The sequence below is a fragment of the Phyllopteryx taeniolatus genome, chromosome 9, assembly GCF_024500385.1.
Source record: "Phyllopteryx taeniolatus isolate TA_2022b chromosome 9, UOR_Ptae_1.2, whole genome shotgun sequence".
Classification (NCBI taxonomy): Eukaryota; Metazoa; Chordata; class Actinopteri; order Syngnathiformes; family Syngnathidae; genus Phyllopteryx; species Phyllopteryx taeniolatus.
In genome coordinates, this window is record NC_084510.1 from 1,376,965 (window position 1) to 1,397,017 (window position 20,053).

At 41.6% G+C, this 20,053-nt stretch overlaps 1 protein-coding gene across 1 annotated transcript in view; it reads right to left on the reverse strand.

The window, feature by feature from the left end:
* Window positions 1-8,965, reverse strand: part of cldn19 (claudin 19) — a 29,640-nt gene extending 20,675 nt beyond the window's left edge. The window contains exons 1-3 of the mRNA XM_061785679.1: window positions 8,361-8,965; window positions 6,944-7,108; window positions 4,911-4,995 (exon numbers count right to left, since the gene is read on the reverse strand). Coding sequence (XP_061641663.1) covers window positions 4,911-4,995; window positions 6,944-7,108; window positions 8,361-8,583 — 473 coding nt within the window. The 5' untranslated portion in view covers window positions 8,584-8,965. The remainder of the gene's footprint in view (window positions 1-4,910; window positions 4,996-6,943; window positions 7,109-8,360) is intronic.
* Between the last annotated feature and the right edge of the window lie 11,088 nt (window positions 8,966-20,053).

The following is a 20,053-nucleotide window of genomic DNA, read 5'->3' on the forward strand; positions in this document are numbered from 1 at the left end:
GCAAAACGGCCCATAGTTGAATATTGAAATACAAATCAAGTCACCCTATGTGTTTGATAGTGAGCTTGTGGGCCTATTCTGGTGGAAAAGATCCCCACTTCCAAGTAGTATTGTGTTATAGGAACCGTGTTAAACCAAAAATGCCATTGAAAACTTCAAAGAAAGGTGGACAAATTTGAATGGTTAACAACATAACTACTGATGATTGGTTCCTTGTTGTCACAGGAGTTTCAGGACAAAATAACAATTGGTTACTATTGATGGAACAAGCAGCAAATGTAGCGAGAAAAGATTGTGTTGTTTGCATGGGTCCCAGGCCTTTGTTGCGCATAGTTCCGGCATAATTATCACAAGATTGTATTATTCCATTTGCACACTGATTGAGGAGCATCTGCAACATTTGCACAACCATTGTCCGAGATTATCGCACTACTCGTCACTTTAAACCGCATACAATCCTTGAAGTCTCAGCGCCCTTTGCACAATGATCTTTGCACCGGACTATTGCGATATTAGTCATTCAAACTGCTGCTAGAGGACTGCATCTTTTTGCACAATTGTTTTTTGTCAATGTCTTTATGTCTCCAAAGTGTTCTGTAAATTGACTGTCTGTTGTACTAGAGCGGCTCCAACTACCGGAGACAAATTCCTTGTGTATTTTGGACATACTTGACAAAAAAGAGATTTATCCTGGCAGAGGCAAAATTATCCAACATAAAACATACATGGTGTTCCTCGTGGGGTTCCTAATCAATACAAATTAGCTGACCAAGTTGCAGGAGGATTTGAATACTTCATATGCTGTTGGTGTACGATTAATAAAAATGTTGATGGGATAAACTATATCCACTTCAATGTACAGAGATTAGGAAATTGGACTCAGAGTGGGTTGGAAGCTGTGCACGAGCAGCTCAAGGACGTTCCAAAGACCGCATAGCTGTCGACATGCTCCTCGCAAGAGAGGGAGGTGTTTGCGGTATGTTTGGAGAACAAACAATACTGCTTCAGATGGCAGCTTGACCAGAGCCATCGATGGTCTACGGACCCTCAATCAACACTCCTTGTGAAACAGTTGAATGGACGTTTTTGGTAAATATAAAACCCTAATTTCACCAATATTGATATCAATTGCTGTTTTTGCAGCCATTCTGACATTGTGTGGATGTTGTTGTATCCCATGCATTCGGGCATTAATCAGTAAATTAATCACCACAGCCATAACCCACATGGAACCGTATGGAGCAGATTTATCCTTTATTGGAGGTTGATAATAATGACGATGATGATGATGATGTTGTTTTACCTGATTTGTTTCCTGATCCAGGTGATTACGATGTTTAAACTACAACATTCATGTATGACAAGTTTACTCTGAGTGTAAATGTATTTGTTTCATAAAAATGATTCTACAATTAAAAATCGAAATGAAGTGACTGTAAGATGATATGAGAATTTGTGCAAATACATGATAAACAGGAGGGAAATGTTAAATATATTCTAGAAGTTATCATTTATTTGCTTAGCTTGCATTAGTATTATGGACGATTTTAGATGTCTCGCCTTCGAAAAGATGACTCAGCATCATCCGATGGAAGGGCGCCTGGACCAAGGACGTGATCGGATGTGGTCGGGTCGGGACAAGTGTTGGTCCAATATTTTGTGTTGTGTCTTATTGCTTAGAATACTATGTCTGGGGAAAACCCTCTTATTATCAAATATTTTGTGTTGTGTCTTATTGCTTAGAACATTATGATTTGTAAATCCCTCCTATTTCAAATAAATGCAGGAGCGAGGGGGGGGATTGTTCAGAGCGTGTTGAGAGGCTGTGATCTGAACAATCTCCCATACGCCCTCCTCATGAGAAAAAGAAACCAGCGTCTTCATTCCTTTTGTGTCTATTTTTTATAATGTTGGGTAAGATAAATCCAACAGTAAATCAGGCTGTTAGTTGCATTCTCAAATTACTATACACAGCACTTATGATAATGTTATGTATCTTCCTGGATTGTCCTCCATTTGCACTGATACTTTGCGGGGGAGTTTGGCACTGCACAGCCACTCGCACTACACAATGGTAGCACTGCATGCCTCATTACACCTGTCCTAGTCTGGCCCGCCCCATTTGCTATTCTTTGCATCCCTTCCTCACAGGGTGCAACTCTGCCTTCCCAGTCCACATGTAGATAAAATCAAACTCCTTGCCTTTAATGTTATTGTTGTAGTATACTGCTGTTTTCTCTTTTCTCTTTTTCTGTCCCCTGTCAAACCTTTTTCTATGCGATTGCAGTTAAAATTAATATCCATCACAATACAATGAAACAACAGTGCAAATATATCAAAATTCCTTGTTGCACCGTGGAATGAAAACGTTTTATGTGTTAATAGTATAACTTACTTCCTCAGTAGTGAACAGTGAGACAGTCACATTTCATCCTCATAGGGTACAGCATTAAATGTTTTCCTGGTCCTTTGTGATAATGTATGGTTATTCATATTTGACATCCATTGCTTAACTGTCTCTGTAATATAAAAACCTGGCTGGCTTTAATTTTTTTTTAAGTTGTCATGACAATAAGATGTAGGTGATTGTTTTTGGTGGCATCTAGGAACGTCACAGAGGATTTTGGCTCCTTGGGCAGTCTGACCAAGCCATCTGTAATCTGGGTGTTTAGATCGATGCTGACCTGAAATTCGACTGCCAGATCAAGGGAATAGTCAAGTCTAGTTTTTACCACTTGATGCAGCGTTCCAAGATGAAGCAAATCCTGTCAAGGCAGCATTTTGAAACAGTAGCCCATGACTTTATGACCGACTCTACTGGGTGTCAGCGCGTCTGACCATTAGTCGTCTGCAAATGGTACAGACCCCTGCTGCACGTCTTTTGACTGGAACTGGTAAATTTGATCACATTTATTTAAATATTAATGGGAAAAAAAGTCTCTTGCTTGTTTTCTTAAATTTTTCCCTCCTATTTCTCTCTCACTTGAAGTTTTATCCCTGGCGCATGTGTCTGTATTTTATATACTAAACAAACATATAAACGCAACACTTATTTTTGCTCCCATTTTTCGTGAGCTGGAATCCAAGATCCAAAACGTTTTCTACATACAGAAAGGCCATTTCCCTCAAATATTGTTCACAAATCTGTCTAAATCTGCCTGTGAATTGAATGTTAATTTATCTACCATTAGCCATCTCCAAAGGCGTTTCAGACAATTTGGCAGTACATCCAACCAGCCTCACAACCGCAGACCACGTGTAACCACACCAGCCCAGGACCTCCACATCCAATATGTTAACCTCCAAGATCGTCTGAGACCAGCCACCCGGACAGCTGCTGCAACAATCGGTTTGCATAATCAAAGAATTTCTTCCCAAACTGTCAGAAACCGTCTCAGGGAAGCTCATCTGCATGCTCGTCGTCCTCAACGGGGTCTCGACCTGACTGCAGTTTGTCGTTGTAATTGACTTGAGTTCCTGCCAATATGCAGCAACTTCGCACAGCCATTGATGAGGAGTGGACCAACATTCCAAAGGCCACAATCAACAACCTGATCAACTCTATGCTCAGGAGATGTTCCACTGTGAGAGGCAAATGGTGGTCACACCAGATACTGACTGGTTTTCCAACCCCCCAGACTTCCACAATAAAGCAAAACTGCACTTTTCAGAGTGGCCCTTTATTGTGGCCAGCCTAAGGAACACCTGTGCAATAACCATGCTGTCTAATCAGCATCTTGATATGCCACACCTGTGAGGTGGGATGGATTATCTCGAAAAAGGATAAATGTTCACTAACCCAGATTTGTGAACAATATTTGAGGGAAATGGCCTTTTGTGTATGTAGAAAAAGTTTTAGATCTTTGAGTCCAGCTCACGAGAAATGGGAGCAAAAACAAAAGAGTTGCGTTTACATTTTTGTTTAGTGTATTTTGTGTTTACAGTTGATTTGTCTGTATAGATAGTAATATTCGTCTTACATTTCATACATACTTACATCTCAGATTTGTATGTTTACATTGTCATTGTTCACAAAGACTGTATTCTCGACGCGTTTGTTTATATATACCGTTCTGCACTATTTTTGTATTTTATTAAAATAACAGTTTTATTTCTTTTTTAAAGTCTTTTGCATGAAACTCTTGAGCGTCTTCATGTAGTCTGTAATCGTTGGTGGTCTGTGGCTTTAAATATTTTCTGCTGTAAAGGATTGTGGGTTATATATCACCTTTCTTTTCGTAAAGGTTGCTCAGGAGAAACCTATGCTAAATGTGGCTTAAAGGTTGCACCGAGGCACCTTTCCTAAAATTCGAACGCCCTATCCTCCAAGTACTTCCGGTTCATCTTGCTGGGGTAGGATAGGAAAGGAAAGTTCAAAAACGAGAATCCGAAGAGGGCCAAAAACTACACGTGCTAGAAACCGCCAGTGCTAACTGAACTTTTTTTTCCCACTTTGGGACATTTAAATTATGTTTAAACATATGAAATATGAATTAAAATTGTCTACGCATTCCTGAGTTGTAGACGTTTTTCTGCCGAGAGGCCTGAAATCAGGTATTCGAATTTCTCGAGCTTAACTACATCACTCGCGAAGATCTCCGCCTTCCCTTTCCACTCCCGAGCCAGCGCTATCAACATAACAAACGTGTGTTCTCACAAGTGGGTCTTCTATAGAGAGGCAACCAATTAGAGGAATTGGGGCGGTCTTAGATACAAAAATTGGGTCAAACAGAAGTAGCTGTCAGAGGGACCTTTTCTGGACACTCGTGTAACAAAACCATTGTGTTCTTTTTAAATGAAATTGACAATTTTATACTAAGTCCATGTTAGAGAGTCACTCTATGGAGGTCTAAATAGCCAAACTTGAGGACTTTTACAGTACAGGGGGATGCAATATCTTTGAAACATACCTGGCATTGGCTGGGGTATTTGGGTTGAAGAACTGATAAGACACCTGTGTTGCGTACCAGGAAACAGAAACCAATGTACACAGACCTGGAAGAAAAGAAAGTATTAGGCAAAATCAATTGCCATGCCATTTTACCAGGCATATGGACGCTTATAATAAATTTGTATATTTTGAGATCCATTTAATTCTATTTTACACTGTGTTCAGAAATATTATGCATCTTTTTCTTCTTTTTTTCCTTTTGGCTTGTCCCGTTAGGTGTCGCCACAGCGTGTCATCCTTTTCCATTTAAGCCTATCTCCTGCATCCTCCTCTCTAACACCAACTGCCTTCATGTCTTTCCTCATAACATCTATCAACCTTCTCTTTGGTCTTCCTCTCGCTCTCTTGCCTGGCAGCTTCATCCTCATCATCCTTCTACCACAATACTCACTATCTCTCCTCTGGATGTGTCCAAACCATCGAAGTCTGCACTCTCTAACTTTGTCTCCAAAACATCGAACCTTGGCTGTCCCTCTGATGAACCTCAACATCTTCATTTCCGCCACCTCCAGCTCTGCTTCCTGTTGTCTCTTCAGTGCCACTGTCTCTAATCCGTACATCATGGCTGGCCTCACCACTGTTTTATAAACTTTGCCCTTCATCCTAGCAGAGACTCTTCTGTCACATAACACACCTGACACCTTCCTCCACCCGTTCCAACCTGCTTGGACCCATTTCTTCACTTCCTGACCACACTCACCATTGCTCTGGACAGTTGACCCCAATTATTTAAAGTCTCCACCCTTGCTATCTCTTCTACCTGTAGCCTCACTCTTCCCCCACCACCCCTCTCATTCATGCACATATATTCTGTCTTACTTCGGCTAATCTTCATTTGTTTCCTTTCCAGTGCATGCCGCCACCTTTCTAACTAATCCTCCATCTGCTCCCTGCTTTCACTGCAGATCGCAAACATCATGGTCCACAGGGATTCCAGTCTAACCTCATCTGTCAGCCTATCCATCACCACTGCAAACAGGAAAGTGCTCAGGGCTGATCCCTGATGCAGTCCCACCTCCACCTTAAACTCCTCTGTTACACCTACAGCACACCTCACCACTTTTCTGCTGCCATCATACATGTCCTGTATTATTCTAACATACTTCTCTGCCACTCCAGACTTCCGCATGCAGTACCACAGTTCCTCTCTGTCATAGGCTCTAGATCTGCAAAGACACAATGTAGCTCCTTCAAACCTTCTCTGTACTTTTCCATCAACAACCTCAAGGCAAATAATGCATCTGTGGTACTCTTTCTAGGCATGCAACCTTACTGTTGCTCGCAAATATTCACCTCTGTCCTGAGTCTAGCCTCCACTACTCTTTCCCACAACTTCATTGTGTGGCTCATCAACTTTATTCCTCTATAGTTCCCACAGCTCTGCACATCACCCTTGTTCTTAAAATGGGCACCAGCACACTTTTCCGCCATTCCTCAGGAATCTTCTCACCCGCTAGAATTCTGTTAAACAAGCTGGTCAAAAACTCCACAGCCACCGGGTTCTGATCGGGGGGCCGTTCCTCCCAATCACGCCCTTCCAGGTCTCACTGTCATTGCCCACGTGAGCATTGAAGTCCCCCAGCAGAACGATGGAGTCCCCAGCAGGAGCGCTCTCCAGCACCCCTTCCAAGGACTCCAACAAGGGTGGGTACTCTGAACTGCTGTTTGGTGGGTAGGCACAAACAACAGTCCCCCCACCCAAAGGCAGAAGGAGGCTACCCACTCGTCCACCGGGGTGAACCCCAACGTACAGGCATCGAGTCGGGAGGCAGTAAGTATACCCACACCTGCTCGGCGCCTCTCACCGTGGGCAAGTCCAGAGTGGAAGAGAGTCCAACCCCTCTCGAGAGGACTGGTACCAATTGTATGATTGTATATAACTAAATAACCGCTTGACATTTTCCTCTGGACTCCTGATCCCATAAAGTTATGAATTTGTTGAAAGTTATGAAAAGAATGTCATAATTAAAAATATATATATACAAGTAATACCTGCAAAAAGGAAGAGAGCTCCTCCAGTCACTGCAATACGTGTCTTGACTGTTGGGTTATTATCTCCCACCTTTGTGCACTTCATGCCAACCACGCTGATGATGATGCCGATGAGGCCAAGCAGTACTGACACCACCATTAGGGCGCGACATGTCTGGATATGGACTAAAGAGGGGGCAGCAGAATGTAAAAGAAAAAAGATTGATCACCACATCAACTTATAAACATGTTCATTGAGATTCACTGAAGAGACACACATGTAAAACGGAGAACACAACTATACAGTAGACCACTGTCCTAGAGCCAATGCATGGAAAATACTCGTGGTTTTGCCTTCTCAAAAAAAAAAAAAAAAAAAAAGTCCTTCACGCAAACGCCTACGGACACATAACTGTGTGGGGGGGAACATATTTCTGCATAATTACACAGACACACACACACAAACGCACACACATGAACACTAGCCTGAAAAGTGAATAAGTATTGAAAGGGAATTTACAAATCTATGAGAGACCAATCTTTTATAAGCCTCTTCTAATTTTTTGTTCTCCATCCAAACACCTGCAGCAGGTGACATATTGGTTTGGTCACACCAGGATGGTGTGTCACAGTCTGGTGAATATTCATAACATATATTATGGTCACCATTACATTTTTGTTGTGACTCGTGATGTGCTCCATTCACAACAGTGCACATTTAAGATGACTCAAAAATTCTTGGCCAGTTTAAAAAATGGTGTGTGTGTGTGTGCGCGTGTGTATGTGTGTGCTCATGAGCACTTGTGCATGTTTGTGCGTGTGTGTGTGCGTGTGTGTGTGTGTGTGTGTGCGCCTGCGTTTGAGTTGGTGAATCATCACTGGTGTTTGCCTAAACACAGACCATATTCATCCGTTTGAGTTGGTGAATCATCACTGGTGTTTGCCTAAACACGGCCCATATTCATTCACAAAGACAATACAACATTCTTCTGAGCATTCAATTTTGTACAAATCTGAAAAATACTTACTATATACTGTATATATAAAATACCAATAATCACACAATGTCATTAAGATACCAATATGTATGTAAAGTATATATACACACACACGTACGTACATACATACATACATGAGTGTCAGTATACCTACTACTATATAAAATAAAAATAATCAATTGATCCAAAAGGAGCATAACTAAGAAGTTATCCTGAGTTGTTGTTTTTTTTCCTTGGAGATGCGTTTCAAAGACTCTAAGGATTTTTTTTTTAAATAATTGGAGTTTCACAATATGGCAATTTACTTAATGAACTTGATAATGTTCTTTAACTTACATCTTTGGCGCATACAGGATGCACAAATAATGGATTGGATTAATTTAGAAGACACAAGTTAGTGTGACAAATATTCTCCAGTCAACATCAAGCACTGTACTCACTGTCAAGAGAAAGCATCGAGTCAAAGATCTTGCACTGGACCTGTCCTGTGCTCTGTGAGGCGCAACTCATCCACAGGCCCTCATACAGACCCACAGCGGTGATAATTGCATCACCCACATATGATGATTGCTTCCACTGGGGCAAAGCTGTGGTGGAAATGATTCCGATCCAGCCACCCAAGGCCAGGAAGTAACCTAACAACTGGAGACCTAAGTTTGCCATCCTTTTGTTTAAACCACTTCTGTTTAATCCTCTTCAGCCACTATCTCCGGACTGTGTTTTGCGGACAATCCTGTTGAACTTATCTTTTCTATCTGGTGCCTTTGTCTCTCGTCCCCCTGTGTTGACTCATTAATGTAGAATCATAAAAGAACTGTTGCAATAATGTCTCTCCTGTCAGGGCTCCAATGTCAGTCTTGTGTCTCTGGGAAAATCGAGGTGATTTTTTTTTTTTTTTAGTTTATTGCGCAGTTTATCAAGTACCTTATCTGGATTAATGTTCTTCCCATGGGTCCCTCTTAGGCTTTTTTTTTTTCCTGCTGCTCACTTCTTTTCTCCCTCTGCTCTGCTGTCCTTCTGTTCCAGCCTCAAGTGTCTCAATGAGGGCTAGATGAAAGAAAGAAGTAGGGAATAACATACAAAAAGTCAATAGGCTGAGAGTTACATTCGAGAACTGGGTTGTGATTGGGCTATTCTGTGACAGTCATGCCTACAGGGAGGGCAGAGACTGGAGGAGGAAGAAGGGAGGAGGGGTGGGGGGGGGGGGATTGGCAAGATGGAGCTAAATTGGAATGACAACATTATTAGCCAAAATTTTAATTGGAATTAATTGAATTGCATCCCAATCCTTTGATGAAACATTTTAACAGACAACTTCAATTGCTCCACCATCACATATACGAGTGATAAGATATTTTAAGAGTTTATTTCGTATTTAAGTAGTGTAGACCAGGAGGCTTTCAAGTGCAACAGATGCATTAATCGACATTGAAACAAAGGTAGCTCAAAAAGGATGTGTCACATGCTGACCGCCTCCTCTAGGAAATATGGCCCAGTGAGGCAGTTCTCCTCTATCAGCATGGCAACCCAAACAAATAACAAGAGCAAAATAACGAGTTCAATGAAATGTACCTCCCGAAGTGCTGACACTGTGCCCCCCCCTACCACCCCACAGCCGCACAATTGCTTATCACTTCAAATTGTACTTTCAGATCAGTTCTGTCTTTTTTTGTCTTCAGTTCTATCAGTTCTCTTTACCGTGTACTCTGCGACATGGCTATTCTCTCACATCTCAAGAGACAAGCCTCACTCATTTAACAGACAAGGAATTGTGGTCCTAAGTGATATTTCCATTTAAAACAGGTTGCGTTAATCACCCCAATTCATATTAGATTTTGTTACATTAGAACCAGTCCTGTATAAAGTACATTTAAGTGTAAAGTGTTAACTTCAGTCTGAACAGAAATAAACTTTGGTCGAAGTTATATTATGCCACCATACTACATTACATTATATTATATTATGGAGGATAAGCGGTACAGAAGATGGATGGATATATGGGTGGCATGACTGGTTAACACATACGCCTCAGCGTAATCGGGACCCTGGTCCAAATCCGGCCTCACCTGTGTGGAGTTTGCATGTTCTCCCGGTGCCTGCGTGGGTTTTCTCCGAGTACTCCGGTTTCCTCCCACATTCCAAAAACATGGACGGTAGGTTAATTGAAGACTCTAAATTGTCCGTAGGTGTGAATGTGAGTGCTAATGATTGTTTGTCTGTGTGCTCTGCGATTGGCTGCCGACCAGTTCAGGGTGTACCCCGCCTCCCGCCCAGGGTGAGCTGAGATAGGCGCCAGCACACCCACGAGAGCCTAGTGAGGATAAGTGGTGGTTGATAAATTCATTCTTAAACTTAATTCTTTATTACAGACCCAGGGGGATCCATATCTCACAGTAAAAAAATACTATTTGAAAGAAAAACAAATAAGAAAAGAAAACAACAACAACAATAATAATAATAACACCAACATTTAAAGAGAAATAACAGCAATCATATAATAATAATGACAAGCCTTGCACAGTGTTCAATGTCCAACATCCACAAAGTGATGGCCGAACATTCTCCTTCAGGATTTTCTGATCAAAAGCAGAATTCATGGTTCCATCAATCACAGCAAGTCATCGAGGCCCTCAAGCAGAAAAGCAGCCCCGGACCATCACACTACCAACACCATGTTTTAATGTTGGTATGATGTCCTTATTCTGAAATGCTGTTTTACATTTACACATCTACACCAGATGTAACTAGACACACACCTTTCAAAAAGTTCACCTTCCGTCTCGTCAAGCCATAGAATATTCTCTCAAAAGTCTTGGGAATCATTCAGATATTTTGTTTTGTTTGTTTGTTTTTCAAAAGTAAGATGATCTTTTATCATCTTTTTGGTCAGCAGGGTTTTTTGCCTTTGAACTCAGCCATGGATGTCATTTTTGCCAAGTCTCTTCTTTATTGACACCTTCTTCTTCTGACCTTAACTGAGGCAAGGGAGGCCTGCATTTATTAGATGTCAACCTGGGTTCCTTGGTGACCTCCTGGATGAGTCGTCGCTGTGCTCTTGGCGTAATTTTTGTAGGCCTGCCACTCCTGGGAAGCTTCACCACTGTTCCACATTTTCTCAATTTGTGGATAATGGCCCTCAGTGTGGTTCGCTGGAGTCCTAAAGCTTTAGAAATGCTTTTGTAACCCTTTCAGGACTGATAAATGTCAATGACTTTAATTCTCATCTGTTCTTGAATTTCTTTGGCTCATAGCATTTAATTGCAGCTTTCTGAGACTTTTGGCTGACTTCATTTTGTCAGACAGGTTCTATTTAAGTGGTTTCTTGATTGAACAGGTCTGGTGGCTTGGGTGTGAACAGTGAAAATAAACTCAGCTTTCCAAAAAATTTGATTAGTTATATCACATTCATAATTTAACAAGGGGGGAGGGGCAATTAGTTTTTCACACAAGGTCAGGTAGTTTTGAACAGTTTTTTTCCTTAATAAATAAAATCAGCAAAACTGCTTTTTATGCTAACTTGTGTTTCTTTGATATTTATGTGTTTGATGATTTCAAAGTTGGGAAACTATGAAAAAAATAATAATTTATAAGAAAAATAAGAATTTGAGAAGGGAACTCAGAAGCTGCTGGAGGCCAGCACTATATGGGCTAAAAATGACCAGATCATCTGTGTATACAAGGTGGTTGATTAGTACTGAATGTCACCAATCCTACATCCTCTACCTCATGCATTTAAAATCAAAGACAAATGACTCATATACATATTAAAAACTAAAGGAGACAGAATTCTGCCCTGACGGACACCACTGGACACATAGAGAGGAAAAGATGTTATATTTCCTCATCTCGCTCTCATTGACCGATGCGAGTGCCGATAAAACAAGATTCTAATTAAGAGGCAGGGACCACACTTTTAGACAAATAATTTGTCATGATTAACACAATTGAATGCTTTAGAAGCATCAATGAAATTATGAAACTAAAATTTAATAAAAAATAATTTAATAATAATAAAAAATATAATATAATTATATTATATTATATTATCCATCCATTTTCTGAGCCGCTTCTCCTCACTAGGGTCGTGGGCATGCTGGAGCCTATCCTAGCTATCATCGGGCAGGAGGCGGGGTACACCCTGAACTGGTTGCCAGCCAATCGCAGGGCACATACAAACAAACAATATTCGCACTCACATTCACACCTACGGGCAATTTAGAGTCCCCAATTAATGCATGTTTTTGGGATGTGGGAGGAAACCGGAGTGCCCGGAGAAAACCCACGCAGGCACGGGGAGAACATGCAAACTCCACACAGGCGGGACCAGGGATTGAACCCCGCTCCTCAGAACTGTGAGGCTGACGCTCTAACCAGTCGTCCACCGTGCCGCCTATATTGTATTATATTATATTATATTATATTATATTACACGTTCTGTATATTCTCCCTGTGCCTGCGTGGGTTTTCTACGGGTACTTCACATCCCAAAAACATGCATGGTAGGTTAATTGAAGACTCTAAATTACCTGTAGGTGTGAATGTGAGTGTGAATGCTTGTTTGTTTCTATGTGCCTTGCGATTGGCTGGCGATCAGTTCAAGATGTACCCCGCCTCTCACCCAGAGTCAGCTGGGATAGGCTCCAGCACACCTGCGACCTTAGTGAGGATAAGCGGTACAGAAAATGGATGGATATTATATTATATGATTGTAAAAGTGCATTTTAAGACGTTATTTAAAAGATGCTATCGATTTTGCATGTCTCAGATCCTCAGGAAGGTCATTCCAAACTCTGATGAAGAATACTCGATCATCTTTTGTTTTAAGCCTCAGCTTTGAAACAACCAGAGGCCCTATATAAATATAACTAAATAATATAGGAAGAGAAGACAGGAGTAAGAAAGATGAGAAAAGTAACTCATTATATGCCTAGTTAAATGACACATTAGATTTGACTGATGTATGAGGCAGTAGTCCTACACCATTTGAAAGAAGGACAGGGCAATATAGGACAGGACTGGACAGTACAAGGACCGGAGGAGAAGCATGCAGGACAGAGGTAGTGGTGGTGGGAATGGCTATATAAATTCTGAACATCTATAGAAACAAGAGGGCAAGTGAGGAGATACCCAGGACATTCGTATAGTTGAGTTATTGAGTTATATGAGTGAGTGGCCCCACACCAAGTGAATAAATCCCAGAGGTGATTATCTGCGGACACATGCAAGTGAATTGACACCATCTCGCATGCACAATAACCTTCAGAAGTGACCTGTACTTGCTGTGCCTGCACCACAGGGGCTGAGGGCCTCGCCCCATCCACCCGAGAGTCGAGGTCGGGCTCAGGTGCCCACACGAGAGCGGACAAGCGGACGGGACACCACCCACGTCGAGGGACCCTGGGTGGTCCACCGGCCCCACCGAGGCACCCCAAAGCCGGCCACCCGGAGGAGGCCACGGAGACCAAAAGCCACCCCCCCAGCCAATCCAGCCAATAATAATAATAATTATCATTATTATTATTATTATTATGAGCCGGATTCCAGATTACTACTACTACTACTAATAATAATAATAGTATTATTATTGTTGTTTTTTATTTTCCAGTGGAATGCGAGAAGACTGTTAGCAAATGGGCAGGAATTTAAGCACTACCTGAGAAATTAAGTTAAAGGTCCCGTATTTTGTATATTTAGACCTCCATAGAGTGACTCTCTAACATGGATTTAGCATAAAAGCATCAATTTGATTTAAAAAAAACACCTTGTTTTTGTCATATGAGTGTCCAGAAAAGGCCCCTCTGACAGCTACTTCTGTTTGACCCAGTTTTGCATCCTCTTTGCCCATATTTGGCTTAGACCGCCTTCTTTCCTCTGATTGGTTGCCTCCATGTTGAAGACCCACTTGTGAGAGTACACGTCTTTGTTATGTTTACAGCGCTGGCTCGGGAACGGCGAGGCAGGGAGAGATCTTCGCTTGTGACAAAGTGAAAAGGTATTGGCCCCTTCTCAAAATTCTTATAATTTTGCATAATTTCCTCACTTTAATGTTTAAGATCATCAGACAAATGTAAATATCAGACAAATATAACCCAAGTGAACCCCCCAGAGTCTAGCCTCTTACTTCACACACACTGCACATTTTTAGTCCTCACACTGTACATACTCCGCACATTGGACACACTCACATCTCATTCAGGGTCCCCTGGGGGACTGGCACTTGTCATGGTGGGTCGGGCGCAAGGCCTGATGCTGGCACATCTGTGCTGGTTTACGGTCTTGTACTCCCCACCTCCACCCCCACTTCACTGTTCTGCTGGTCCTCCAGTTTTAATGCATCATACACCCGTCTGTGGGAGGAGGGCAAGGTCGGGCTGAGCAGGACACTCGGCCAGGTGTCCCGGCACGCCGGCCTGCTCTTTGGCCCGCCATGCTTTTCCCCAGCGGATTTTTATTGTACCACGTACATCCGCACATCCTTTGGGGAGCTGGTTGGCCTGGGTGGGGGTGACAGTTGCGGGTGATTATTGCCCTGTGACCATCTCGTCTCACCCTCACCAGTTTCTTCAATTTTAATCCACTACACCCCACCACCACCCACAATCACGGTACAGGGTTAATGGTTGCCAGTCAGGGACCTGGTAACCATAGTAATAGGGTGGGTGGTGGGTTTTCACATTTCTCTTGTCCCTTTGGGACTGGGTGGGGCGCTTCAGTTGGGCTTGGGACCTCCCTGGGTCCTGGGGGTCGGTGCAATGCAAAGATGTTAGCATGTCATGAGCTTGTGCTCCTGCCTAAGGCTGGCTCTCCTCTTGGAAGCAATGTTGCCTGCTACAGAATACAGCCGCTCAGATGGTGTTGAGATCCCAGGGATGCATATGTAAGACTTGTCCAGCCTGGCGAAAATGGGGTATTTGTCACTGTTAGGTTTCCATCATCGTCATGAGCTTTCTTCCTTGGAAAAGTTCCTTTCTCCAAAGTATGTAAGGACTTCATTCCTCACTTGGGTGTGGACATCTTCAGATTTTTTTTGTCTGTCCTCTTCTTCACCATCGGAACCAAGGAGTGTATCAAGTAGAGTGGCATCTGTTGATTCAGTAACTGGAGCATCGGTGGATGACACTGCAACTGCCATACTGCTGCACATTCATCAACCTTCTCTCTTCAACGTCATTGTTTACACTTTTGCTTGAACATGTAGGATTTCATCAGGTGGAAAAAATAGTAATATCGGGTCGAGGGCCGCCGCAAGGATCACAGTGTTTCATGCTGCATCTGAGAAATCAGTCTCCCCTTTCCAACGCTCTTGCAAATGCTCTACATCAGTGAGTTGGAAAGGCTCCAGTGGGACTATCTCGAAGGTAGCACTCTGGGTGGACTTCAACAGCACCTTCACAAGTGGAGGTATTGCTGATATTGTCACGTACTGTATTTCTGTCCACTCAAGAACATGGTGGCACACTTAAAAGGCTTGAGGGCTGTTGAAAGCTCTTCCAGCAGACTCCACTGGTCTGGCTTCAAATCCAGGTACCTTTTGCCTCTTGTGTGACGGAGCTGTCAGACAGGGTTGCTGTAAAGGGCCATTTGTTCAAGCAGTTGGTTGATTGTGTAAAATGTGCTGTTCAACTTTGTGCTTATGTCTTGAACAAGGCTGTGCTCAGGTATGGCAATTTACAATGTTCCTCCATGTACAATTGCAAGGAATTTAGGGATTTCATCATCTACGGTCCATAATATCATCAAAAGGTTCAGATAATCTGGAGAAATCACTGCATGTAAGCGGCATGGCCGAAAACCAACATTTAATCCCTAACTGACATCAATGTGTAAAGGATATCACCACATGGGCTCAGGAACACTTCAGAAAACCAATGTCAGTAAATACAGTTTGGTGCTAGATCCGTAAGTGCAACTTGAAACTACTATGCAAAGCAAAAGCCATTTATCAACAACACCCAGAAACGCCGCTGGCTTCTCTAAGATGGACTGATGCAAAATGGAAAAGTGTTCTATGGTCCGATGAGTCCACATTTCAAATAGTTTTTTTAAATTGTGGACGTTGTGTCCTCCAGGCCAAAGAGGAAAAGAACCATCCGGACTGTTATGGACGCAAAGTTCAAAAGCCAGTATCCGTGATGGTATGGGGCTGTGTTAGTGCCATTGGCATGGGTAACTTACACATCTGTGAAGGTACCATTAATGCTGAAAGGTACATACAGGTTTTGGAGAAACATATGCTGCCATCCAAGCAACGTCTCTTTCATGGACGCCCCTGCTTATTTCAGCAAGACAATGCCAAACCACATTCTGCACATGTTACAATTCTACAATTATCATGGGAGGTAACTTTAACCTTACGCTAAATCCCCTAATAAATTGCTCAAATCTCAAAAATAGCAATCAGCCATAATGCCCCAATATACTAGAGCAGTATATGGACGACTTGGGTCTTGGTGACATATGGAGGCTGAAAAAACATACAAAAAGAGAAGACACATTTTTCTCGTCGGTTCACCGCTCTTTCTCAAGAATAGATTTTTTTCTCTCAAACAATTTGGCAGCTCAAAGAATTACCTCCAAAATATATCCAATAATCATCAGTGACCATGCACCAATTTCTATCAATCTAAAAATTGAGCCAAGTCTGGGACCCCCACCAACATGGCACTTTAACACGTCCCTATTGAAGGACCCAGATTTTGATTATTTCGTGAGGAATGGGATGAGTTTTTGAAATTCAACGACTCCCCAACCATATCCCCATCTCAGCTGTGAGAAACTGGGAAAGCTGTATTGAGAGGTTGAGTCATATCATACTCTTTGTACAAGAAAAAACAAGAACAAAATTTGAAAAATGGAATTGCGGAAAAATTAAACACCTCACAGAAGAATATTCAATTAATCCGACAGGTGCGCTTAGAAACCAACTTCAAAAGGCATAACATCAATTAGACATTCATCCATCCATCCATCCATTTTCTGAGCCCCTTATCCAGACAATGGTCGCGGGAATGCTGGACCCTATCCCAGCTATCATCTGGCAGGAGGCAGGGTACACCCTGAACTGATTGCCAGCCAATCACCAATTAGATGTTATCTTATCAAAAAGAACAGATTTTATACAACAGTTAAGATAGACTAACTTTGAGTACAATAATAAATCAGGAACATTTCTTGCGAACCAACTTCAGCGCAATAAAGAAAAGTCATTAATTACAGCTATTCAAGATTCAAACGGCAAATGTACCGTCACCGCTAGAAATACATGTAATATTTTACAATTATTATAGCAGTTTATAAGTATCTTCGAACAACCCAGACCAAAAAGACATTTAAACTTTTATTAAGGATCTAAACATTCCTCAATTAAATACACAAGTTAAAGACAGCCTTGAAGTTCCTTTAACCATCACAGAATTACATAATGCATTAAAAAAAATTGCAATCGAGACGAGTGCCTGGCCCGGACGGAATCTCCGTTGAATTCATTAAACATTTCTGGCCAATACTAGCCCTCTATTTTTCAGAACAGTCAACGAGATAAATGATAAAGGTCAAATAAGTAGCCATTTGAACACAGCTTCAATTAAATTATTACTAAAGTCAGGAAAAGAGCCCACTCTCCCGGCTAATTATCGGCCCTTATCACTGATTAATGTAGATGTCAAGATTATCTCGAAAGCCCTCGCAGCGAGACTTGAAAAGGTACTCCCCTCAATAATCCACTATGACCAGACAGGCTTCATTAAAGGTAGAAGTTCCACAAATAATGTCAGACGCCTGTTAAATTTAATAAGCATCTCACAGCGTAAATATATAAATGCAATCATCATGTCACGATACAGAGAAAGTTTTCGATGAAGTTAACTGTTTGTAGTACTTTGCAAATTTGGCTTTGGAGACTCATTTATACATTGGATAGCAACATTATACAACTCGCCGAAAGCGACAGTTACCACAAATAGGATTACTTTTATAAAGAGGAACCAAACAAGGATGTCCACTCTCACCAATGCTATTTGCAATATTCATCGAACCTCTTGCTGCCGCTATACGTCAGAATGCTAATATTAAAGGTATCTGCTCGCAAGTGACAGAACACAAAATCAATCTGTATGCTGATGATGTTCTTTATCTACAGGAACCCAAGTCTTCTCTTCAGGCAGTCTTCAATCTCATTAAAACTTCTTCAACCTTCTCTTTGGTCTTCCTCTAGCTCTCTTGCCTGGCAGCTCCATCCTCATCATCCTTCACTATTTCTCCTCTGGATGTGTCCAAACCATCAAAGTCTGTGCTCTCTAACTTTGTCTCCAATACATCGAACCTGCAAATCTCTATCTCTCTGTCTGGCCAACCTGTATAGATCCTTTTCTTCTTCTTTAGTGTCCAACCTGGCATACATGTCATCATATGCCTCTTGTTTGGCCTTTGCCACCTCTACCTTTGCCCTATGTCGCATCTCAATGTATTCCTTTCGCAATCTCATTAAAACATGTTCACAAATGTCAGATAACCCTATCAACTGGACAAAATCAACAATACTCGCAATAATAGCAAACTCAGATTACCCCATTCCTATAGGAAACATTAAGTATTTAGGTATTAATAGTTCCCCAAAACTTACAGAGCTAACCAATCTAAATTACACATCACTTCTGGAAAAACTCTCAGCTGACTTAAAAACGCTGGAATAACTTGCCTATATCACTACTGGGAAGAATAAATATATATTTATGTCCAATAAAAATGAAAAGCTTACCTCAAATAAATTATTTATCTTCAATGATTCCATTTAAGCACACATTGCAATGGTTTCAAACATTAGATTTTGGTGTACTAATTTTTTATTCAAAAAATAAGAAAAATAGAATTAGTCTATCCACTCTTAAAAAATTAATCAGGAGGGAGGCCTAAATGCTCCCAACTTTAAACACTATTATTTAGCTAACCAATTTCAATACCTCATTAAATCGTTGCACCACAATGAGGAGTATCATTCTTGGCTAGAATTGGAACAAATAGACAACAACATCAAACTCCCAAAACTCACATTTATGTCCACATCTTAAACGCCATAAATGCTTCAAAAACCCAATAATCGCATCCACCTTAATGGCTTGGTGGAAAAGTTTAGAATCTACAGGATCTCAATTAGCTCCCAGTATGCTCTCCACAATCTGGCATAATCCAGATTTCGAAATTAATAATATACCCCTTCATTTTAGCACAAGGGAACAACATGGAATTAACCACCTACAAAACTATTTAACAATGTTTTTAGAACACGTGATGAACTGTTCCAAGAATTCCAAATAACAGGCGGAAACTTTCTTCAATACATCCATCCATCCATTTTCTAAGACGCTTCTCCTCACTAGGGTCGCGGGTGTGCTGGAGCCTATCCCAGCTATCATCGGGCAGGAGGCGGGGTACACCCTGCCCACATACATACAAACAAACAACCATTCGCACTCACATTCACACCTACGGGCAATTTAGAGTCTCCAATTAATGCATGTTTTTGGGATGTGGGAGGAAACCGGAGTGCCCGGTGAAAACCCACGCAGGCACTGGGAGGACATGCAAACTCCACACAGGCGGGGCCGGGGATTGAACCCCGCTCCTCAGAACTGTGAGGCTGACGCTCTAACCAGTCGTCCACCGTGCCGCCTTCTTCAATACAATAAATTAAAAGCAGAAATTTAAAAAAAGAATACGAACACTCCAAAGCACCCTCGAACTGCAGGAGTTTGTCAAGCAAATAGTGAAGCTTCTTCTGCAAAGTAAAATAAATCTTTCAAAAGTTTAGAAACTAATTTCATGCACTAAATCAATGCACTTACCAATCACTAAATGGGAAGACCTTTCCATGGCCCCTGACCGTAACTACTACGGTCTACTACTACATTCTAAAAAACACAAATTTACAGTTTATACAATATCAAGTGCTCCATAGAACACACTTTACTCAGTTCACTATGCATACAATGCGTTTCTCGCCATTTGATATATGCGCGCAATGCACCAAAAGTACCTATTTTCATGCTATATGGGAATGCACACCAGTTCAATGCTTTTGATCTTCGGTTACACAGAAACTCTCTTATATTTTGAATTTCAGGATTCCACTTTCCCC